Source organism: Ambystoma mexicanum, chromosome 8 (assembly GCF_040938575.1).
Source record: "Ambystoma mexicanum isolate Mex_15411 chromosome 8, UKY_AmexF1_1, whole genome shotgun sequence".
NCBI classification, from domain to species: domain Eukaryota; kingdom Metazoa; phylum Chordata; class Amphibia; order Caudata; family Ambystomatidae; genus Ambystoma; species Ambystoma mexicanum.
In genome coordinates, this window is record NC_090929.1 from 1,259,187,503 (window position 1) to 1,259,213,239 (window position 25,737).

At 39.4% G+C, this 25,737-nt stretch overlaps 1 protein-coding gene across 4 annotated transcripts in view; it reads left to right on the top strand.

The window, feature by feature from the left end:
- The window catches only part of CPEB3 (cytoplasmic polyadenylation element binding protein 3), a 1,717,782-nt gene extending 1,694,186 nt beyond the window's left edge, over nt 1-23,596 (top strand). For all 4 annotated transcript variants that reach the window (XM_069611374.1, XM_069611377.1, XM_069611376.1 and 1 more), the window contains exon 11: nt 18,718-23,596. In XM_069611374.1, coding sequence (XP_069467475.1) covers nt 18,718-18,945 — 228 coding nt within the window. In that variant the 3' untranslated portion in view covers nt 18,946-23,596. The remainder of the gene's footprint in view (nt 1-18,717) is intronic.
- Nucleotides 23,597-25,737: the final 2,141 nt, after the last annotated feature.

Below are 25,737 nucleotides of genomic sequence, written 5' to 3' on the forward strand. Positions count from 1 at the left end.
TTTTCACTTGAAAGGCCCGACTCTAGATCATCAGCCAGCTGAACAAGTCAGACAAATTCTTTCAGGGCCGTTGCCGATAGAGGAGCATCATCCAAGGCGATGAGTTGTTGCTCTTGGAGCACTTCTTCTTGCCTACCTAAACACGGCATATTTGGCATATCGTGAGAAGCCCTCCTATCATTAGCCAAGTTATGATTTAACCGGCCAAAGTCCTCTCTCAGCCTCCCCCACTGCCCTTGTAGAAGATCAATCTTTTCCGATTGCTTTGTTGTTTCAAGGCAGAACTCCTTCAAGGCTTCTCCCACCATACCATTTTTATTGCTGAACTCAGGAACACCTATGAAGACTCATTGGTCTCGAGACCTTTAGTTATTTCCATCATAACACCCCAATGTTGCTACACTTCAAATTTCAAAGCTTCAAACACTTTCAACAAAGAACTTAGCACAAGGTTTAGTGCTGTCAATGTTGATATTTGTTCACCCACTAGGGACTTAGTGGTCTGCATGGTCTTATGATTTTGGGAGGCAGAACCATCTCTTTCGTGTGCCACTCCATGACCATTTTAGATACCTCGAGCATGGCCGAGATTGCATTTAGTTCAAAAGACAATTCCTGAGATCTCTGAGGGCTGCTTGTCCGCAACACATCCACTTCCTCCTCCTTTGTCATGACACCTCTTAATTTATTCGGTGAGTGGGTCTCATGTTGTGTCATTAAAGGGCTTTCTCTCATAGAAAAAAGTGCCTGAATTAGACTTCCCACATCATTTCTTGGAGAAAATTCAGCAATAGTCTCTTTCAAGGTATTAGCTGTAAGAGTGTACTCGATATTTGCAGCCACAATCCCTTTCATTAGAGGGTGTAGAGGCAGTTGAGACCCTCAGTTCAGTGTTCATATATTCGCTAGATTTTGAGCCCTTTGGCACTTGAGAGTCCTGCACAAACACACTCTCCGGCGGGCAGAAACAACCCCCTCTGGCCGGGTAGGGCTTAAAAAGTGAACTTGCCACTGTTTTCCGACCTCCCCCCCCACTCCTCCCATCAACAATGTCAGGTTCTGGGGCTAAGCGATCGTCCGTGAAGACTGTACTACAGAAGTTGTAAGAGCGGGACATAATCTTCACACAGGCACTCAGACAATGACACTTCCTATACACAAACACATTGAACTCTATGGGATAGAGCGTTGGTACAGGCTAAAATCTCCAAGAAAGTACTTACTTCAATGTTAGATTAGAAGAGGGGACACTGTGATCCAACTGTAGACTTAGCGCGGACTTCGCACATGCGCAATGCTTTTAAGCAGAATCCAGACCAAAGAAGAGAATCAGGGAAGTTCTTAGTCGAGCAAAAAATGCTCCCAGGCTCACAGGCACTGTAGATGAAAACAGAGCCTTTAGTGGCTTACAAGAGATTTGCAATGTAGCAAGCCGGATACAGAGCGTAGATGAAGAACCTCCCGCACTAGTCACTGCCACAACTGTAGACTTAGCGTGATATATCCAAATACTTAAGTTTGAGATGATGCATTATAAGCCATTGGAGCACAACTATACTATATAATTCAATCAGTAAAATAAAGGATGAAGATTACATAAGGTTAGTGGGAAGCCCTACATCAGTAGACTCTCTTTTATAGAAAATAATATGGAATGGAATATCACAAGATATAATTTTATGGTTCGTATAGGTCTTCCACTTAGATATTTCAAATATGGGTGGCATCATGGTGGTAAAGATGAAGTAGAATACTGGGGGCGAAACTCCACGATGTTAGAGTAGAACAGACACACTAACATATGCCTGACTCACCTTCATTGATGAGGAAGACATTTCACAACGTTTAATTTTTCAACTTGTGGTGGTGGTTACACAAATGGAATTCCAGAGATTGCTTATTATATTTGGACATTGGAAAGGAGCAACCTAAGTATGAACTTTTTTGATTTCTTTTGTTTCCTCTCTCCTCCTTTTCTCTTGACTCTTGTTTGAAATCATTTATGTTATATTTGGTGCATGTTTTTTCAAATTTGTTCAGAAAATGTTGAAATAATTTTCAATTGATGGGAACAACATGAACCATGCTTTTGATTATGTCAAAATGTTGCCACATTTTTTGCTTATACTTGCAATACTGTTACACAAAAGTGATTTTTTTGATTTTGGTTCATATATGTACAGCCCTGAGGAAGACCTTCTATGAAAGGTCGAAACATGTGTCGACTGTTTGGAACAATACTTAAAATTTTAAAATAATGAGTGTCAGTTCTTTTGAATAATAAAAACAGTGACAATTATTTGGCAGTGGTGCAGGTGGCCAGTTAGTTTTTCAGAAGTTATTTCTTATTTAAAGGCGTGGGGTCTGTGCCTTTTTACTAACTTAGGCCACTGCTTGCCTGTCAGCATCAGATTTCACATAGATGTATTCTCCAATATAAGTTCCTTTCTTTTCAAACATTGATGTGGTAGTTGCTTTTTAGGGGTATACCCCACTACCCCGCCTTTAGTTTCTATAAAATACGTATGCCTGCAAGAAAAACCCCTGACTGGAATAATATGATGAAGTGGGAGGCAGACCAGGGTAGGAAAATATTGGTTGAGGAGTGTGAATGCTTGTGGGAAGGGATCAACAGGTCCTCATTGTGTCTATAGTGCAGGGAGCTCAAGTACAAATTGTATTGTTGTTACCTGACCCCACAGAGGCTGGCACACATAGCTCTGCAATATTAAAAACGTGCTGGAGTAATTTTGGGAGCTTGAGCTCCCTGATGCACATTTGGTCGGAGTGCCCCAGCTGAAAATTATGTCAGACCCTGAGATTATGTCCGTATTTTATGAAATTTAAATAGGGACTAAAAACGGTATCCAGTCATTGCCTCGACAGCCAAACCATCGACAACCATACCCTTGAATAAAATGCATTGAAAACAAAACACATTTAATGCATTTCTTTCAATGGTAAAGGATTTAGTTTAGCAAAAATGGGTTTTAAATGTTAGAAAAAGTGGTTTGGGGGGAAGCCCCCTCATTAAAAAAAATGCATTCAATGGTTTTTTTTCGATGCTTTTTTTTCAAGGGTATGGTTGTCGATGGTTTGGCTGTCGAGGCAATCGCTATAAACCCTAAAAACCCTTATATTTAATTGATTGTCATGAACACAGACTGATTGCTATTTCGTTATATTCCCCTGTGTTTTTATGTCTGTTAGTTTTGTCTAGCGCTACCATGCCCACAGGCTCCTTATTTGCACTATATACATATAAGTAAATAAACAAACAAAGCAATTTTGGAACCATGGGGCCCCTGAGGAGGCAGATGAAAACTGGGTAAAGTCAGGACCGATGGTTAATTATGGCCCCTTTATTGTTACAAGTAGCTTAAAACGGATACACAGAGTAAGTCACTGTATGCATAAAAACAGAATTATATAAACCTCTTGCAAAGTGAGTAGAAAGGAAATAAGACTACATTGCAATGAGTAGCTGCACCATCATCATAATTGCCAAGCCTTGGACTCCCCTAAATGTAATTAGTGAACTGCCAGTCTAGTGATTTTCCTCCGTATACCTGAATGCTTTAAATATTACTGTGTTGTTACTATGCTGATCTTGCAATAGATAGTCTTATATTACTAAACCTGCTCACATCAAAGTTCTGAGTTGTTTAGTGAAAGTAGTTTTATGTAATGGCTACCCCAATGGCAGAAATAACAACTCTTCAACTCTACAAAACACTGACTTTCACTGTCTGGTATTTTGCCCCAGTGGATAAATAAGTGATTTTGAGGTAATACGGGGTCCAGGCATCGGGATTAGTGTAAAACTAAAAGTAAGGGGCACACAGTTTTAGGGTTGCACAAGTTGGTGTGGTAGCGTGTCTCTTAACTCTTTCTGTATGTTCCAAAGATTACCCACTGTGATTTGTGCCTATCAACAAAATACATGAGGGCACATTGGCTCACAGCTGCAAACTGCTGAAGCTTGTATAAGCAACTGCACATCCTTTAAGATAAAGGCTTAAAAAGGCTGTAAAAGGGGGAAGAAAGTGCTTGCACTTGGCAGCCCTGTAAGTGTGAACGGCTTATCTGGGGAACGTGCCTGTGTTCTCCCATGACATCTCGGCCTCTTCCTCCTATCCCCGCTCCTGAGTAGAATATGTTTTTACAGAACGGTTGCCCATTCGGCCCCCAGAGGAATTTGCATCTATTCCCACTCTGGCACACGATCCCTGTACAGTGGCTGGAGCAATTATGGGTCCTACTGATGGACATTGTGGACCATTGCCAAGCGGCATTTGAAGGAAGTACGCCGGGCCCCATTCAGATGCTGACTGTGGTGACTGCTAGCCTGACCCAATAGTGAAAATGAAGGACTGCTGATGTTCCCAGTGGCTGGAAAGGGTACAGGATTGTGCTCTGGGGAGGGTCAGAGCAGCTGGTGTACAACTCTTCTGTTAATTGTGTGGGCTACCAGCCAGCTGTCTCTTCACATTGTCTCGTGTTGGTGATGAGTGAAGCCTGTGGCAGAATTTATGGTGCTGTGACTCATACTGTCCTGCCACTTACTGCTTTAGTGTGGCAGCTGTCCTGTTGGCCATTGCAGGTTGCACCAATAACAATGTAACATGACAGTGTCTGCACTTGACAAAGACATACCAGTGTAATCTTGTACTGCCACCCTCGAGATAAACTGTGCAACAGTTGAACTGAAGGATTGAATGTGGTGACTGTACGGACTTACCCGGTCTGGCACTGGTAGCAGGCCTTGAGGTGTGCCTCTCTGGGCCCTTTGGAAACAGGCCCTACTATCTCATGGAGGGATGATGACATCTTTCTTCACTGCAGAACGCTTACTACTTTCACCAAGCCTAGTGCACTGGCTGCTGCTGTAGCCACTGCACGCAAACTCCCAGTAGTCATTACTTACCCCACTGGCACACATCCAGGCCTTATTTCCTTGCATCTGTGAAATTCAGTTCTGTACATTTTCAATTTCTAACACAGCATGTTCAGCTTCCAGTGACACCCGTACATCTGGGAATCCCTGCTAGGAATTAGTAGGACCTTCTTAAGAGCATAGGAAAACCAGGCCCACAACAATTACATGAGGTGGCAAACAGAAATCTGAGCTTGAAGGTTTAACCAAAAATGACTGTTACGTACCCTATCTCTTGGCTGTGCTTTGCCACCTACAGTAGATTGTGACTAATATTGATCGGAACCTGGTCAACCTAATTTCTTACGTTTGAAGCATCACAACACACAGTTGAAAGACTTGGCGGCCCAAAGAATGTGGCAACGCAGCAACTGAGCATGGTAGAACGTGTCATACACAGTCTGGAAACCTTGGTAGTGTCACTTTATAAAGGCTTGGATGAGGTGAAGGCAAACAATGATGACTTGAAGAACCGATCAAGGAGAAATATTATTTCCTTTCTGTGTCTGCTGAAAATTGCAGAGTCAGGACCCATGAACATTTCCTTTGATAATGCTCCCAGACATTTTAAGCCAAGCAGTCTTCTCATCCCATTTTCAGATTGAGAGAGCTGATTGGGCACTGGATTCAATGCTAGTGATAGCCTGGATTTTCAACTTTCATGGTCAGGATCTGATTCTACATGCTGCAAGAGACATTCGTGATTTACAGTATCAGGAATTCAAAATAATGATTTTCTCTGAGTTTAGCCCGGTAGTACAATCTTCCAGAAAATCATTTAATTATGTCAAGAAGCTGTTAAGAAAAGAGAGCTGCAATATTTCATGTTGTTCCTAGAGAAATTGAAAATGATACACTTGTCACAGATAGCCTCACCAACTCTGAAATACAGGTTTTGGGTTTTAATGAAAGAAATTGAAAAGTGGCTCACTAAGGGCCGTCCCCCTCTCGTCTGTCTAGCGTGGGTTGATTCTTCCCTAGTCCAGGCATTCCCCAATGCATTGATGGCCTCTAAAGATAAGTAATCCCAACCCCTACTACCTAATCTTTTGCCTGACTGTTTGTGATGGCTCAAGAGAAAACCTTGTTTCTATCCGTCTCCCTCTGGGAGAAATCTAGGTAAATCACAATATAGTTGCCATAACACAATTTAGTGCAGACAGGCCTCTCTCAATTGGTCCTTCCCTTTCACTCCTTGCATGGATGTTATAGCCTTCCTCTTCCTTCTACTCTCCACCCCTGTTACCTCCCTCTTTCCTGTCCCTCCCTTTGTCACTCTCCCCTTCTGTCACTCTGATGTTCTCTCTACTCCCCTCTTCTCTGTACCACTGCTCTGCTTTCTTTGCACTACTATTCTTCTCCCCTCTCCACACTACTATCCCCTCTACACACTGCTATCACTCTCCCCAATTCAGACTATTACTACTCTCTCCCTCTCCACACTACTAGAATTACTACTACTACACCCCCCTCTCCGCACCACTAATCGCCTCCCTCTACACTACTATTCCTCTCCACTCTCCCAGTCACCTTCTCATGCACTCTCATTCACCCCCTACTCTACTAGTCTCACTCTCACTTGTGGCACACACCCTCACACCAAAGTACCACTTTTTCTCACTAACCAATAACTCACTGCGCACACTCCTTCAGTAAATCTTCTCCATGCTTCTGTAGACAGTGCTTCCTCCGCTTGACCTCTTGGTCCCCCTTCTCCTTGGACTCACCTGAACAACCCACATCTTTCCTGTTTCCTGTGCTCCTTTTAATTCTAGTCTTCCCCACCATTGGTTCTCTCCTTCGCCTGGTTTCATGGGGAATCACTGCTGAAGGTAAGCGCAGTCATATTATGGACTTTAAGACAGACCCCTTTTTGTACGTGGGCCGGCTGCCATTTGCGAATTGCAGCGCGCTCTCAACACAAGCAATATCCCGGTTCGTATTTTGCTGAGTGTTTTGATTGCCGGCTCGATATGTGGACCGCTCCGCTGCCCCGTTGAAGGTAAATTGAATGTTCCAGTCTTTGTCGAGCAGAGTCCTATCATAGTTGCTTTGCTGTTGGGCACTCTGCGCCCCTGCTGAAGGAAAACTGCATGTCCGTGTCATGCAGAGTGCTGGGATTGCTGCCATGCTGTGCAGGCCAGGCCATTCCATGTTCTTGTTGAAGAGAAACTGCATGTCTGCCACTTTGATAGGAGGAATGTTCAGTAGGATTACAGATTGTCGCTGTTTCTTTCTGGTTTTGGTTGCTCGTGCTCTCTTACACTGCCAGACCTTCTCTGGGAGGTAGTCCTATGGGACAAACAGAACGAGACTGGCCAGCACTGTGCTATGCAGGTATGAGGCAAGAAAAGGTGGTACTCTCTTCAGTCATGAAGGCACATGTAGAAGGGAGATGGGCTGGGACCCTCCCAACTCCAACACCCCGCATCTGGGGCAGGACTGGCTCTGGTGAAAACCCTTGTACGCCTCCTACCCCAAGCTGAGAGGGGTCCCCATCCCGTCTTGACAGGGTCCACTCCTGACCCTGTCACACAGTACAGGAAATCTTATTTTTGTATGTACCCAGATGAGGGAACTGCATTTGGGACTGAACACATAAGGAACACCTCCCTGCCTCGCTGACCAAGCACCCATGGCTTTTGTCTGCCAGTTATAAGTAGTATTTGTCCCCCCCTGTCCACATTAAGATATAGATGTTTCTGCTTTAGTTGTAAACCAGATACATTGGTATTGTGTAAATTTATATCTGATCTGGTAGTTTTTTGGTTATCAATAGCTTTACTCTATTAAATAGTTTTCTGTGGCAATGATCTGTGTACACCATATCCCATAAAAGTAACTGTCCTTCTCAATTGGTGCTTTACTGCATGGTTTGGAATTCTCAGGTGAGCACAGTGAGAAAACACCTGATCTCTATCTTTGGAACCAAAGGAGTATCAGTGGTTCTGATTTAAACTAGGGGTGTGCTGCAAGCGTGCTACTCCACTCCCCCCACTAGGAGTACTGCTGAAGAACAACTATTAGGATCACAATTGGCATTAGTTACAGTTGTGGGACTCCTCTCACTGGATGTTGGGGATTAACCACTTCTGGAGGAGTGTGTGTGGGGTTTGCTGTGTTCTAACAATAATATGCATTATTGTGATTGGAATTAATTTTAAGATAGCGCTGTTCTTCTAGTCTGTGGAACCTGTCACAGGATATTAGTCTGTCACAAATGTGGTACTCTTGGCATCAGTTTAAGTGCGTGCAATGTAATCTAGTCGAAACATGATTAGAGAATATTCCTGGAGCATACCCGGAATAAACAATTCTGTTAAAGCCCAAAAGAGCTTGGCAGAAGCAAATAGGCACTACATGAAGCTTGCAGTATTGCAAAAAACACATTTTGCTGATGCAAGCCACGCTGCATTCTCAAAGAGCTAAGGGTAATCTCAGTGCTTCTCAAGCTTCCATTGTATTGCGGGGGTTTACTAGTTCTGTTTCATCGGCTCTTATAGATTTACTGCGAGAGAGCTGTTACAGACACTGACTGGCGCTGCGTTATATTTTCTGGCACTAAATTCCCTATGCTCAATCCTTATGCCGCAAATTAGTCTCCACAAAATGTTTTCCATAATTGTTCTCCAGATCTTTTGAACTCCTAAGGTCTGAATTCTTTTACGGGTGGAGATTTTAATACCATCACAGAAACTTGATAATTAGTCATCAGACCCTAATAAGTCTCACAATACTGCATACTTTGGAAGTATGTTAGGTGAGGGATTTCTGGTGCATACTCCATGGAGATGTAAGGGAGAAAACCGCCTCCTCCTCCATTCATTATTCTTTCTCAAACATCAATCTTTGGCTTGCATCTCTAACCACTGTGCATGTGAAACACTTGTGTATAGGCGCGTTACAAATGCCATATCATATCATTGAGGACTCTGGTACGTTATATGATCATTCCTCGCTGATGCTGGAACTGTCCATGAGTAGCAGGTAGGCAGAATCCTCTGCTTGAAGATTTAAATCTGAGGTTCCCACTGATTTGGCTTTATACATTTTTCTTTGGAAGGAGATTGGACACTGTTTCCTGAGTAATGAGGTCAGTGGGAAACTTTTTTAAGTGTTTATATGGGGTGTCTGCATAACCAAAGAGGTCTGGCTGCTTCCTACCATCCGTAGAGAGATAGAGAGATACATTCCGTAGAAACAGAATTAAGTAGCATGTTGAGAGAGCCCAACACCAGTGGTAGAGACTTTTTTCTTCCACTTATAAATGAGAAGCTGGAGAAATTCAGGGAAGTGGCCTTTCAAGAGACAAAGTTATCATCTCATAAGGTAGTGGCACCGACATATATGGAGGAGAATTGCTTGGCAAACAGCCCTTCTGTAAGATAAGCCAAGAATTGCAAATTAGAGAAAGACAGGAGGTAGAAACATCTGAGGGTTTGAGGTATCGGAAGTGAAGATGTGAACATGTTTTTTACCCTACATTATGAACAATGATATGCTTCCTGAGCTTGTCACACCCCCCCACAATCCCCCACGCCACCCACTCACATTGATTCTTTTCTGGACCACAGTTGGAGGACTCCTAATAGAGAGGCACTGGGAGTACTGATTGTAGAGGCGGAGTGCTGAGTGTTTGGTACTTTGGTGTCAGACTGGATAGCCGGACACGGAGTATGCAGTCTGACATCTATTGCTATTTGCCAAAGAAGGAGCTTTTAATACAAAACTCATCTATGCGAGCGGAGCGCTGAGTGTTACGTACTTTGGTGTCGGACTGGATAGCCGGTGCGGAGTGTGCAGTCTGTCATTTATTGCGATTCGTAGTGATGCCCTCAAAAACTCGTTTCCCCCTATGAGGAAATATTCACTCAAAGAGTGTGAATATGTCGGAAAAAGTACTGACATACATAAACCGAATAAAGCAGTGCAAACAAAAACAGCCACTATTACGGAAGCACAAGTACACACAGAAGCAAGTAGCATTACTAAATATGTCGGTCCCGTAGTGGGAAAAAAAGGAGGCTTGTGACAGAGACCTTAACGTCGACCCTAACAACGATCCAGATGTCGCAGTAATCCACGAATCAATATTAATTGATGACAAGCAATCTTTACTAAAATGATGTCTAACTCTTATAGCAGTAATCGAAAATGCTCTGCAGCAACAAACCGTAAGTAGACAAAAACACAATAATGAAGAGAAAGAAATTGATCGAGCTCAACAAAGATTATCAACTTAACCCTGTTTAACTGGACTTCTAGATGAAATGTCAACTAATGAGCAAGAATGTTCTTCTACGAGTGACAATCCAGGAAGAACTGCGACATCAGATAATCACGTGCAGCCGAGTGTAGGCAATGAAGTCGCACATTTTGCTCTAAAACCTCTATTAAAACAATATAACTTCTTAATTAATGAAGTTACGAAACACTCTTTAATACTAAAACAAGTTAATGTTGCAATCATTAACTTAAAATCTGACAACAATAATGAAGAGGTATCCACAGAACAAAAAGAGAAAAAAACAAAATGTTAAAAAAAGAAAATCCTGAAGAAAATCTGGAAAATGAAGTCACTATAACGGAAGTAGGTCCATTAGAATCAACAATGGTCGACCAACATAAAGAAGCAAATTACTCCATCCCAATATCTCGCAAGGAAAGGAAAAGAGCGAACAGATGTACCCTAGAACTAGCTAAAAGAGATAGTCAGAGCTCAATCAATTTGAGTCGTAGAAGAAATAATTGATGTAGATGCACAGAAAAATGCAATACCAACAAAAACGACGTGCAAAGAAGATAACCGCTAACGTGGGAAATTTAACATCATGGCTACTTTCAAAAAAGAAAAGGGGGATTTAGCTGCTGAAAGAACTATCGAAGATTTGCAAGAAGTAGAATCTTACATATCCATAGAGAAGGAAAGAGAAATAAATGAAAGCGTCACCTGTGTAAAAAAACATTAATATAAAGAAAATTGAAAAAAAGAGAATTCCACGAAACAATCATCAAGAAGAGAGTAAGGAGAAAATACATCACCATCTGACCCAATTTGTTATTTCTATCCTATTCGAAAATCCATCTGCCGCAATCAACCATGCAGTGCTATTGAACATATTCAACCATATATACCTGCCCTGCACATTCTCAAATGCAGAGACTTTGAATTTTAAGATTTACTAAAAGGATTAGATATAATATGTTCAAGAGTATATTGCCGAGATATGAAGGTGGTACAATTAGAAAGATCAAATGCCTCCTCCTTAATGAAATGGGGATATGATCTAGATCAGAAGGGCAATTAAATTAATGGGAAGAAATTAAATAAAGAAAAAATACCCTTACCTTAAAAAATAGTGAAATAATAACAAAGATCAGTGATGATCAAGGGGCCATGTGTCATTGGGAGTGGCTCTTATCTTTTCTGATAATTCCTGAAAAAAATCTCTAATAAACAGGAAATAACAATCAGTTCATGGAACTCGAAAGGTCATAGACATTTGTTGGCAGAAGATGGTTCATTTGCAAATTTGCAGAAATCAAAAATAATCATGATACAAGAAACGTGTTGAACATATGTAGCTATGTACAATGATTAGCAAAATGTTAATAAAATGGCTAGTAAAGGAGAAAAAGTCCATCGGTATGGAGGGTTAATGACATGAATATGTCATGATTCCTGCCCCTCATGTCCCCAGCCCTCCAAGATGTCAGGCTGGAGCCAGGCCACAATCACCTACATGGCCCTCAAGGGCCTCTCCATCCCTCCAAAGACCCACTTGGAGTCAGACTTGGCGCTTGTGGCACCAGACTCACTCACTCCCATAGGATAACATTGAGGATTGGACTTGTAGTGCATTGATGGGGACAAGATGGATGCCCCCACATATTTTGGTTCCCAGAACTGCATGTGCAGTCTAGTCTTTTGGGTGTGGTTCAGCCCAGAGACACCTGGGATACCCAGAGACTATTTAAGCCACGCCCAGGCTGAGAAACATGCTTTGTGTTTTCTGCACCTGCAGCGTGCCACTCACCATTTTCGGATCGGTCTCCAGTAGGCCTGCATCTTTCTTCTGCGCTCAGCTCCTGCAAGAACAAGAACATCGTTGGGAACAGCCTTACCTTGTGGCGCTTCTGCCCATCATTCATCGCTCCTTCTGTTCTGCGGGCATCTTCGGCGGTGTCATTCCTATCCCGGCACGCCGCTTCCTAAGGAAAAGGGAAAAGAACAGAAAAAAGGCATTAGTAAGCATTCAGCAAATCTTCTCTTATTTTTAAAGACTGTACGAGCTTCAAACGCTTACCTGAATCCCAGCCGTTCTGGCGGAACTCTGTCTCCGGAACTTCTCATCCTTCTGCAAGAGGGAAAAGACACTCCAGGTTAGCGTGGAAACATCTAGAGGCGCCGCATACCACGCTTACTCGCCGCATTTCTTCTTCATAACCGGCATCCACGCTGAAAAAGTTGCGGCACCTAAAAGACACAGAAAAAGAACTCAGTTCAATACAAATACGAAAGGGTCGCATCGTGCATCGTGCTCTCATTCACCCTCAGCGCTGCTCATCTCAGCAGCATGTCGCCATCCCCGGACGCCGGCCATCATCTAAGGAAGGAAAGGAACAAAGTTAGAGAACTGTTCAAAAGACTCATTATACTTACCTGTCGGACTCTTGCCAGTGAAGTAACTAGGCAGCAACGAGCCCGCATCAATCAACTCGCCGCTGCGCTGAAAGCAGGACAAAGAGCACACTTTCCAAGAAAACAAGGCCCAGTCTCCAGTCGAGTAGACTCCAGGGAAGGGTTCGAGGTTGTAAGAGGTCAAAACAGGCTGAGTGACGTCCCCGTGAATACCAGGTGAGCATTACAGAATATCAACCAAACAGAATGCTTATGAGATAAAAATTAAAGACCAAAGCCCTAACTTACTAATAGTAATTATAGAAATCTCCCCCCAGCAATGCCTTCTGTCAATAAATATATTTGACCCCCCAAAAGAAATATATATGGAAGAGATACAAGATAACATCTTAGCAATCATGAAGCAGCATGTGATAAATGAAAATACAGAAATCTTGATAGCAGGAGATATAAACGTGAGATGTTTAGAGTATACTCAAACTGACAAAGGAACGTTTGAAAATATCAAAGGAAATAACTCCAAGGTACAGAGAGTAAGAGCTGTTTTATGGATGAACTTCTTCTCTATGCTAAAAATTAGGATTTGTAACGGAAACACAAAAGGCGATATCCCTCCATCTAAAACATGGTGAGTGGCAGGAAAAACGTCTACCTAAACCATATCTGTGTTACTGAGCCATTATATGAATACATACATTAAATTAAAGTAGAATTTACAGAATTTAGCAACCATGTAATTTTTGTCGATCAAGATCATAAAGAATGAAAATATAGTCTCCAATGAAAAAATAACTAGAGAATTAGTAGTGAATAACGGTAAAAATAAAGTCGGTGGTCAAGTAAAAACATTGAGGCGATTACTAAATATATGACAATTATAGATCATGAATACAAAAAATATGATTCCCCCAATTATATTCCCACATTCATAGGATCCATCACTAAAGTTCTTTTAGCAAAAGAAGTACCTCACTGTATAAAGCACACTGCTAAACATATACACCTGTATAAAAATGATATAAAGAAAGAACAAAAGACATATTTGCCAAAAAATTAGAAAAGTAAACTCATCAAACTTGGGAATTGAAAATAAACAATCAATCATAAAGCCACTTAAACATAAATACAGAACTTGGGTCAGTAATCACCTTAGATCCCAAAAAGTAACAGCATGGCAAAACATATATGCAGCAATCAGGAAGAATGACATCAAGCTCCTATGGAGTACTTTTAATTTAAAAAAACTGAAAATTGTAATAAATCACTATGAATGAAATGGGAAAAATAAGTCTAAAAGAAATTTAAGGCAACCCAAGAACCCACAGAAATTTGTAAGAGAAAACTTCAAATGAATATCTCATATGATGATATTCTATTATTAATAAAAAAACTAAAAAGTTCTAAAGCTCCAGACCCTGACAGTGTATGTTACCTAGTAATGCTAAAAAGACAGGGAAAATGGGCTAATGTCATGAAACATCTACTTGTTAGAGTGATTGCAACTGGACAAATTGCTAAATCTTGGACCTTATCCTACTTAATCCCAATACATAGGCAGGGCCCTAGAGAAAATCCCAATAACTATCGACTCCTTCCATTATTAGATGGCTCGGGGAAAATACTTGCGGGATGGATTTGAAAAGAAATAGAAAAGTGGATACTTAAGGAAAACATATTCAGCCAATTCCAAATAGGCTTTAAAAAGCGTCTATCAAGGACATAATATCTTTATTATAAATACCTTAATACACCAAGCCACTTATAAAAACGTACCCGCCTTACACATTCTCTTTATAGACTTCAATATCGCATTTGATACAATAAATAGAGAAAAACTGTGGGAAAAATTTGAAAAAATGTGCATGCCTTGCCATCTCTTATATGCATGTCAATTCCTCCATCAAGAAACCAAGGTCCAGGTGAGGCTTTACTGCCCAGGAAATGTGACTGACCCAAATGAAACAGCTAGAGGAGTAAAACAAGGGTGTCCCCTATCATCGATTTTATTCAATCTTTTTATGGCAGACTGAGATAAATATTTAATTGGTCAGGACACAAACCCTCCGAAAATTTGAAGTACAAAAATAACATATCTCTCATATGCAGACGATTGTGCTATCCTTGATACCACATATGTAGGCTTAAAAAGGAGCGCAGAAAAAAATGTGAAATATGCTCAAATAACTCCATATAATTTTAACAAAAACAAGATGATGACTTTTGGATACACAAAGTATGTAAAAAAAGTTATGGTTGTTAGTGAAAATGGATAGACAAAGTTGAAGCCTACAAATATCTGGGATATGAAATAGGTGTAAAACAAAATGAATAACATATGTTGTCTCATCGCCATACTAAAGCAACAGCCCTAATGTTCATGTTAAAAAACTTTTTATCAAACAATTTGGGATGTAGCTTGATAGGATTAGCTACGCTATATCGTGGAAAGCTGGTGGCTGTCATCGCATATGCTCTGGAATGTATGTATCTAGACTTGGATCAATGGGCAAATCACTTGGAAGGATTAATATGGCGTAGAATCTTGGCATTATCAATGGCTACCCCCAGACCAGCAATCTGCATCGAACTCGGATTAACATCTGAGTATGCAAATAAAAATGAAAAGGGGAATGATGTTTCTAAATATAATGTATGCAAATTCAGAAAGTATCTTAATGATATTAAAGAGAGAAATGCTACATGGAAAATGCAAGAGCTTCACTGAATTCAAATTGAAAAATGAGTGATTTTTTTAGAAAGATAGATTGGACTCCGATATGGGCTCATGGGCATGGGGCCCTAAGAGCTTCATTAAAAAAACATTCTGTCGCTTGGGATTGGGTACAAAACCATGAGCATTTAAACAAATTAGAATCATTAAAAGATTACTCAAAATTGCATTTCCGGTACATGCTCTCTTAAAAATACATATATCAATTCCCTGATTCAAAATATAGAAGAACATTAATGCAGATACGAATGAATAAGCCACCAGTATTGGCTAACACGGGTATTTGGCAATAAATCAATAAAGAAAACAGAACATGTAGAATTATTGAAGTGAATAAGGAATACTAAAACATCAAGCCATATCCCAAAATTAATACAAAGCCATAAAAGTACAATGAAAACGAACGGGAAATGACACTGAAAATGATTTGTGATTTTATTTTGTCATTTATTCAAATGATATGAACTATATATGTTTGTGTAATTTTGCATGACATTGTACATACATTTGTGAAAAGTTCAATAAAACTAAAACACACAAAAAACAACAAAACAACGATGTTGGAGGTAGCCTGTGCAATTGCAGAACTTGCTGCTTGTAAATAATTTTCTGATCAATTAATCCCCAACCCAAAACTCCTCTTTCAAGAATCTCTCTCTCTCTCTCTCTCTCTCTCTCTCGACAAGCGTCTCCAGTCGATTAGAGAGGCCCTGATAACACTGCTTCCCAACACAGAAAAGGACAAAGCTAAATGCCAATCATACAGGCATCTATCTCTACTAAATTAAAGTTTTGATCAAGGTTTTGGCAAATCATTGTCTTCCCCTCCAACCACAGATGGACATTGTACCTGGTTAATCAAAATCAGTACAATTTGAAACTTTTCTTTGAAGTACTGGCCCTCCTTGACTCCCAGATATACCAGCAGTGCCATGCTACTAGACACCGAAAACGCATTCAACACTGTTGAAAATAACTTTTTGTTTATGGTGCTGCAGATAATGGGGGCAGGTGAGGTTACTCTGTCAGAATCCCTTGGTGAGTGTAAAAACGAACGGTATTCGATCCACAACGTTTCAACTCTTTAAGGAAACTAGGCAGGATTTGTCACTTGTCCCCCATGATTCTTGCCTTTTATATTGAGGCCCTTGTCTACCTTTTTCAGTATCAGGTAATATTATCCTCACAAATAATGTCACCATATATATATGGTCGGAGGGAAAGGCCATAGGCAACATTATTTGTGGGGATAATTTATGGGGTAAATGGGAGCGGAGGATGCAGGGGGTACCCCACTTCTTTTTTTAAAAAAATGGGGGTTCCAGGGGTGTCCCCCGCAGGTTCCATGGGATAATATCGCCACAAAAAAAGGCACCATTCTTGTATGGCGATATTTTTGCAGGGATATTAACACATAGAACCCCTTTTTTCATGAGACCCACTCTACTAGAGATCTTCAGAACTACAGTCAAAAAGTCATAGCTTTGCTGTATGCAGATGAACTTCCTATCTACCTACATTCCCTGGGGTAAGGGGGACATGTAAGTGCCATAGTCCAGTGAAAGCATTTGGTCAACTGTTTGGGCTATACATAAATTGGTACAAATCTGAGCGTCTTCCCTTGACATGAAGCGTGGCAAGCACTGGTGAAGACCTAGGGTTTTGGTGGTGTCCGGAGTCCACTATCTGGTTATCGAGATCACTAGAGATGGGGACATGCTTTATCAGGCAATATATGCTCCATTTCTGCAAGAAACCGCTTGTAAAAATTGAGAAGTTGATTAAGCTCCCAATGTGGCTGATGGGAAGAGGCTCCCTGATCAAATCGGGAAATACAAGTGTTTGGTGTTAATCATTTGATTGACACCAAACACTTGTATTTCTTTATTAATATCCCCATAAGGTTTCAAAGCACATTTTATCATAGGTTGCAGAGCCTACTGATCAGGCTAACCTGGGCGGCAGGGACATCTCTGATAGCAAGGGTAGTGACACGCTAACTTTACCAATAGAACATGCCAGACTGGGGGATGCCATACTTTCAAGCCTATCCCTTTGTAGTTCAAGCACATCATGCCACAATTTGGTAGGGCTCACATCCCTGCTCTTAGCATGCCAAGTTCGAGTAAATAATTGCAGTCTCTGACAACATAAAGAGTCTGCACCCAAGCAGATTCCACCATCAAAATGTGAAAATCAACCATTACGCTACTACAGTCTGGGCATGTGCTGAACTGCACTCTTGGTATTGTTAACTGAAGCACCGTGCAGTTCCCTTTTTGACCTGAATAGTTCCTTATTTTACCTGAATAGACTCACTTGGCTGTCCTTTGTCTGAACAGGTCATAGTACGCATAGTACGCAAATTGTGGAACGCTAGGTGCCCTATTGGAAGTTGGAATTTATCACCACAGAGAGGTTCCAGGATATGGGAGGAACAACATGAAATCAAACTGTTATACTTGAGGATCAGGGAAGAGATTGCTGCTATGTTCGCAGTATTCCCCAGTGCGCCCCCCCCCATCCCCAGCACTGCAATAGTCACTTACATTACCAGCGGCCTGATGAAAGAAAAGCTATTCTCTAGTTATGTGCAAATAAAACAAGTGTTCTAGGCATCCTCGAGAACAAAGGTAGATGATGTGTTCAAGCCAAACGAGTTTCTTAAATAGCGCAAACAGACATTTATTTTTAAGTTCATATACAGATGTATTACACCACTCATAAATTTAGAATTTATAAACTGTCAACAATATACCAACACAATTTTGTACGCAGATCCCCTTTTATGGTTACTGGGTTTCACATGTCCCTTTACGAAGAGCAATATGTCGCTTTACTGCTATAGCATTACTGAAAGCCCATAAGCGTGTAGCTCTGCAGTGGATGAAACAGTCGTCCCCTACCACTGATGTCTGGTTCAACCTCTCTGGACTAATGAGCTTAAAAAACGCACATCAAAAACCTATCTCAACCCGTTTGTAAACACAAATGATACTATACCTTGATGCAATATGACTGTAATGTATGTGTTATGATTGTCATACTGCCACATCTATCTGCTGAATATCTTCACTTGCGCCTTAACCATAATATTAGTTTCTCATTGAAAAGTTCCCATTTACCAAAATGACCGATTGTATTGTATACATTTCAATAAACAAATTGATATTAACGAAATTTAGACAACAAAATACATAAAATATCTTCTAAAAAGGTGTATTGAAAATTTGAATCTTGAGCATAAGTTGCATTGTTCTTGAGGTTTTTCTTTGGCAGGACATATATGCTTCAGTATGTTAATTTAAGCATTGGTACAAATTGTGATGGATTTTCACCATCCAAAGAAATCCTTCAAAATCTTCAAGAAAGCCTGTGTATAACTTATTCTTTCGTTTCCCATTACAGGTGGAAGTGAAGCCATATGTGCTTGATGATCAGATGTGTGATGAATGCCAGGGTACTCGTTGTGGTGGTAAATTTGCTCCGTTCTTCTGTGCCAATGTTACCTGTTTGCAGTATTACTGTGAATACTGCTGGGCGAGCATACATTCTCGTGCAGGCAGAGAATTCCACAAACCACTGGTGAAGGAGGGAGGTGACCGACCACGCCATGTCCCTTTTCGCTGGAGCTGAGTCCTGGACATTAAACCAGCAACAGGAAATGGAACCAATTGGAAGCAAGTGAAAAAGAGCGTTTGCTGCCACTGGGCTGGGAGAATTCTGGAAATTTGGGTCTTCTTCCCCCAAATTCAAAGAAGAAATGGGTCTCTACTATTATGTAATTATTATTAGTTACAGGCACCTTATGGACCTCTGTGTCCAGAATACAACCCTGCAGAGTGTAATGATCTTGCACTTTCATTCACACAAAATCTGCTTGGTACGTTATGTTCTATGCTGGATTTATCAATAGAGACAGTTAAATGATTGCCGTTAACAATTGGCCTTTACTGAGGCTGCTGTGTTATATGGTGAAAATTCTTTATTTTTTCGTATCATTTTTTAAACTGGAGCATGCACTTAATTTCCAAAAATTAGACTTGTCCCTAGGAAACGATTTACCAAAGGTAATATGCACGTGACCGGTGGATGTAGCAGAAACTTTATATGTGTTCACATTACGGTCATTTAAGGCAACGCTGGTCCTAAAAGAAAGTACGCTTTTAGTTGCTCTAATTTTGTCTTGTAAGGATGATACCTCATTGGCTGGAACTCATTTAGTGTTGTTTTCTGAAGAATTGTTTTCTTTTGGGTCAGAACCTCCTAAATGTATGTACATGTATTCTGCAATAGCTTTTGCTGCTATTTGAGTGGTATGGCTAATACCATCATGCTCTTTTCAGGTTAGGGCATCAGTTAAAAATAATAACAGTGAGGATTAGTGAAGAGTGAAAGTTGCTGACTGAAAGTCAATCAGTATAGCATTGAATGAGTTTTGCAGAAGGGTCAATATTTTTGACTGCATGTTTAATTAATCAGGTTGCTGCATGCAATAAATTGTTATAAACAATGACTAGTCTGATCCCCCAATAATGCACAAATAAAGTTAGAACGTTTATGGTCTATAAAATACTTGATATGTAAACAATTAAACAAGTAATCACTAATGACTGGAGTAAGGCATGCTTCAGTAATTGTAATTCTTCTACAATTGGGTTTAGCCCATGTACATATTTATCTATACTACAATCAATATTAACACTAGATGTAAGATATTCTTAAAAAGAACCTTATGGTGATTGATGAAGTACTTTGCGGTGCTCTGTTAAATATTGTGCAATTTATTTTATGTTGAGAGGTTAAATGTGTAGTACTGTGTTTAAACGAACATTTAGAAATTAATGGATGGGTATGCAAGCAGAAAAAAGTATCAAGTAGAAAACTCATTTGATGCTTGCACCATATATAGTTTCAGCCTAGTGACATAATCCAAGCTCATACTGAGAATGAATACATTATAGACATATAGACATATATGGCTAGTCTGTCAGACTTTACCAACCGAACATCTTTAAAGATTTCAATAATAATGTCCTTTATGCCCCTTTCATTTTATAATCAACATGACTTGTTTCCCTCTATGTGAAATGGGGCACCTGATCCCTGGATGTATCCTGTGAAGCTTGAATATGTAATGAAAACGTACAAAATATAGATAACCTTTTTTGCATTGTTCTTGTGGAGCTATATCAATAATATAAACACAGTTGGTATGGTGATAATTGTGAGGGTGTGAACACTTTTTTTTGCAGTTCAGAGACAATTTGACTGGATTAGACAGCGTATTGTAGACCTACAGATTTTATGTTTTGTCATGTCTTGTGTCTAATTTGGTGTTTCTTCTGTTGTGTAAATATTTCATTGCAGGTATTAGCTTTGAATGGATTATCTGTATTTCTAAAATGAAAGGAGTAAATTATCTTTTTTTACTGATTTGAATGCCTACATCTATCCATTTGGATGTTTGAACTGGGCTTTTTGTGATCTTGCTTTCATTCTGCCCAGATGTGATTTTTTTAATGTGTTTTTGTTCATCTGTATGAGACATGTTATGCACTACTTTTTGTATCAGGACAGTTTTCAACAGTTGGCTGAAGTTTTATTTTATTAAGAAAAAGGCATGCTTTCTGACTGACATGATCTTTTGCAATACCTCAATTTTGAAATATAGGAAAGAAAAACAATATTTTCTAAGTAAGTTTATTCAGAAGAAATATATATTAATTTAATTCTGCAAAAATGATTTAACAGATAATTTTATTTTTATTCATGTGCATTTGCTTTTTTTGAAGATGAAGTTAGAGCTTTATAACTGTAATATCAAAAATGATAGTTAACATACTTAAATCTACCTAATTATGTGAAATAAGGAAACCTTTTTGAAGATTTCCCTCCTATGCTTCTTTTTAATGTGGCAAAATACTCCAGGATTTAAAAGCTGAACAGCATGAATTTAATTTGAAATAAAACAGCAACGCCATTGAGAAATGAAAAACAAAAATACATTTGTTGCTGCAATGTGTGAATAGATAAGCAAATATTTCCCTTAATTTCTATATTTATAATCAAGTGTTGATTATGCACGACTGACCAGAATTGTGAGAGTTCTTCTGTTTGTATTTTTTAAAGAGAACTTATTTTAGTTTATTAACTTATAACATGACCCCTTTTGTTTTGTAATTGCAATGTGTCCCTAGGTTAATATGTTATGTTAAAAGATTCTTCTTCCAAAGTGAGAGAGGACATTTTTTTTAAAGTAAAATAATATTTTGAAATTCAACTTGTCAAAAAAATCCCTGGGTACATCAGGTCCTAACGTAGGCGTTTCTTTGCGTGACTTGAATTAGTTAATATTTTGGAGGCTAACCTAACCTAGTCTATTTGTTAATGTGCAATACTGTTTGTACTGTTTGTATAAAACAAAACAAAAGAAAAAAAGTTATAATTCCTTAACTGCTTCTTTATTTTGATTGCAAATTTATGACATTGTAATTCACGAAGATCATTTTTCTACTGTCAAATATGTAACTTTCTTCATGCTGGTATTTTTTCAATAGTGATGTAGCCTTTGTACTGAGACAGATTTTCATTGTTATTTTTAGAAAGATTTTTTGCTATGAAAAGATTAAAACATATTTACATATTTTTCATTTTTATTTGTATTTTGTTTGAGTGCGTTCTCAACCATTGATGTAGTTGTTTCTGGGAGAGACTTTCATATCTGGTCAATGTCATTAATATTATTTTGTATTTTTGGGGTAAATTAATTTTATGATGCAAATTATTTAAAGTTTATTTTTTTCATTTTCATTTATTTTTCAAACTAAAAACCTTTGTAATATTGTTACTAAAGTCTCTAGTTTTTGAAAAGCAAAGCTTTATGTATTACCTTGCAAATGTAATTTACAATAACGTGACAAAGATGAAAATGGTTAGTAATGTTAAGGGATTTAAAAATGAATGATAAATAAATTGGGCAACAAAAGAAGCTGAAAAATTATGTGATATTTTGAACAGCAATTTCTTTTTGATAGCATGGTTTTAGGATGCACAACATTTACTGGGAATATATTGAGGTATGACACTTGTTAGTACTGTATTTGGAATCAATCGGTTTGAACATACTATCCTGTACATCTGCCTCACCTGTCCCCTGTGCACAGCATTGGCTGCTTTGCTAAGATTTTTAATGCAGGTTTGTGCTCATTTTGACCTCTTGGAAATTAGCCCAGTTTTCCAGGTGAATCCTTGGAGGGAGCATTAAGGATGGCACAGTACCAACATGTTATGAATATGTATTTCCAGCTGTATAGATATTTTTGAATTGGTATGAATGGCAAAGCAACACGTTTGACTGAAATGTAGATACTTGGTTAGAATTTCAATGCATCTGCAAACCTAAGGGAGATTGATAGACCAGCACAGTGAATTGCAAAGACAGTATGCTTGCTTTTATTGACTTTCACCTTAAAAGCATGACATACAACACTTTTACTGCAAGTATTGCAATTAGCACATACCACACAGATTTCCTTATCTTTTATATAATGACAACTTATCATTTTAAATTGAAAAAAACACGTTCATAATATTTAGCATTCTAACATCTCTAATTGCAAGGTCTACGTGAAGGATTTTTCACTGATTTGTACAAATATTTCATTTTTGCTGTGTGTAAATGGATAATGTCTTTAGCTATTTCTTTAATACTAGTTTGTGTGGTGGTCTTTTTTTTTTTACTTTGTGACTTTTTGAGTCAGCTGCTATAATCGTTATACCACAATGTATTTTAGATTTGTTAGTTTTACCAATATGTACCCCTATTTGGTAGCCAGTCAGAAATGATCAGTGTAATATAATTCTGACACCTAGACACTTATACGAATATAGTAATTATGCTTAGCAAAACAGAGCACAAGTGTTCTACTGTGATACTGGATAACACATACTACATTTCCTCAGAATGTAGGACAATTATGTAACAGGTATTTGTGATTTTCCTGTCAAAAACTGACTATAACAAAGTGTCTGCATCTAATATGTCTGTTTTTCAACTAACAAACTCATTTTAACTGTACTGTGTTTTCCAAGCTCTTAGATTGTTTTTGCTAATAATTCTAACAATGCTTCTACCGTTACGGCTTGGACTTCTGCTTGTATGAAAAATGCAGTACTGTGACTAAACATGGATCTCTATGCTGCTACTTCTTACAGTCGCTTAAACTTTGTAGTATGGACTTTGTTTTTTCTGTATCAACAAGCAACTCTTATTAAATCTGGTTGTATGAAATATGTGGACTTGTCATCATTTTGTCTTGCAATCTATGTACTTTTTACTGCTTACATCATCTCATTCATAGTTCCTTTAGTTGAAATATTGTTTTTAAAAAATAACTGTTTGCGAAAATAGACTAGTATACAATCTTTCTAATTGCATGCATAACAACATTGGTGTCAAGTAGAATACACCTGACGTGTTAGCATTGTAAATATCTTAATTGCATATGCGTGTTTGTATTTGTTTCAAAAGGTAACTAGCAAATGTGTATGTCTTGTTACTGTTTAAGCTGTTGGATGCAAAGAGGGGACCTCTTCTATAGGGGCACCCACTTGGCTTATGAGATTCCTCCTTTAAATTCAGACTTTCCATATACTGCCTTCTAATCACAGAGCCCTGTAGTGAGTATAAAGGTGGCATCCTTAAGTATTTTATCATGCCCATAAACAACCTCTCCAGCATGAACCCTTCATCATGCCTCAAACCACTAAAGACATTCAATCAGTGAAAAAAATGTCTTTATTTACAATTGAGGTTTTTTAAATGTATCTTTTTATTGAGGTCTCGATGAACAAAGCCATAAATTAACAGCAATATAACATTCAAATACAAACATCGAAACTTCTTTTAAAATCCATTTCCAAATCCCCCAAAGAAAAAATAAATGAATAAAAATAACTAAAATTAACTACAAACGAATAACTGTTGGTTCCGCCAATGTTCCCCTGTCTTTGCGCATCTCAAACGGTGCTTCAAATCTCTTTTGCCCTTCCCAATGTTACTGTCCATCTCAGGGTTTCACTTGTGCCCACTATATTAATCTTGGAACAAGAGCTTCAAGGTTTGAGGTCTAAAAAACATGTGTTCCTTGTCTTATGCAGGAAAGGGACCATCCTCAGGAACATCCCCCAGTAGCATAATAAGGGGGCACATAGGGAGTAAGCTCCCCATGATCTCTTTTATTCTTGACCGAATTTCTTGCCAGTACGTTTGAATTGTGAGACAAAGCCACCGCATGTGTGCAAGGTCCCGTAGTTACCCATGCCAGCAGAGATCTGAGCATTCGGATAGAATCACGTGTAGTCTTTGTGGGGTCATGTACCAACGATAGCATATTTTCACTGAACACTCCTTGAACAGGGTGCACCTCAAGCTTTTTTGGGTTCAAGCCCATATTTTCTGCCAAGAATCTATCAGCATCTCTGTCCTCCATTCCCTTTCCCAGCATATCATATATGCAAGCTTGTCCTCCACCAAGGCTCTTTCTAGCAGACGGTAACAACTAGAGATTTTCCAAAGTTCCTAACCCTATCAGATCTGAAGTCCAATCCCTATAGGAGGACCTGATCCTGCCCGAGTAACTCGACCATCAGAAACCCAGTGCCTAATCTAAAAATACATAAAGCGGTCAGTTTCAGATAAGGTCAACTTCTCCTTGCATTCTATAAATGTGAAGGGATGTCCGTCTTTATACATGTTTCAGAGCCTCAGAGTCCGAAGTGTTTCCCACTGTGCAAAATTCCTGCTCACCAATCCGGGGATAAATCTGGATTCTCTAGCACTGGCGATAGGTGCCCAAGGTCCCCCAAACGTCTGCACGCCTTATCCGAAATAGTAAGAGTAGATTCCAACAAGGAAGCTCTGGCCAATTATGATAAGAATGGCAAATGGGCTAGATATATGCCGGAGCAGCCTTGCTCTATTATCTTGCACTTCGGGCGCCTATCTTCTAGCGCCCATTCCAACATCGGCGCAATCTGTGCTGCTCTGACATAACGTTGTGCATATACGGGAGCCCCATTTCCCTATCCCCTTCGACCTCAGGAGTACGTGGCTTATTCCAGATGAAATTACCTATTGCCTTCTATAGATCTAACAAGTCTTTCCCGGGGACAAGGATTGGCAGTGCTTGAAAAATAAATAGACGTCTCAGTAGTATTGTCATTTTAATGGCACTGGCCCTGCCCAGCCATGATATTTCCTGTATTTCCCATTGTTTCAGCGTGGCCTTAGTATCCCTCCACAGGGTGGGAATGTTGGCTCCCAGAAGAGTTTTATACGATTTAGTAATGTGCACCCCTAAATATGTAATCTCATTGTCCGCCAATCGAAAAGGAAAGGCTGGTAGCAGTGCTCAGCAGATTTCA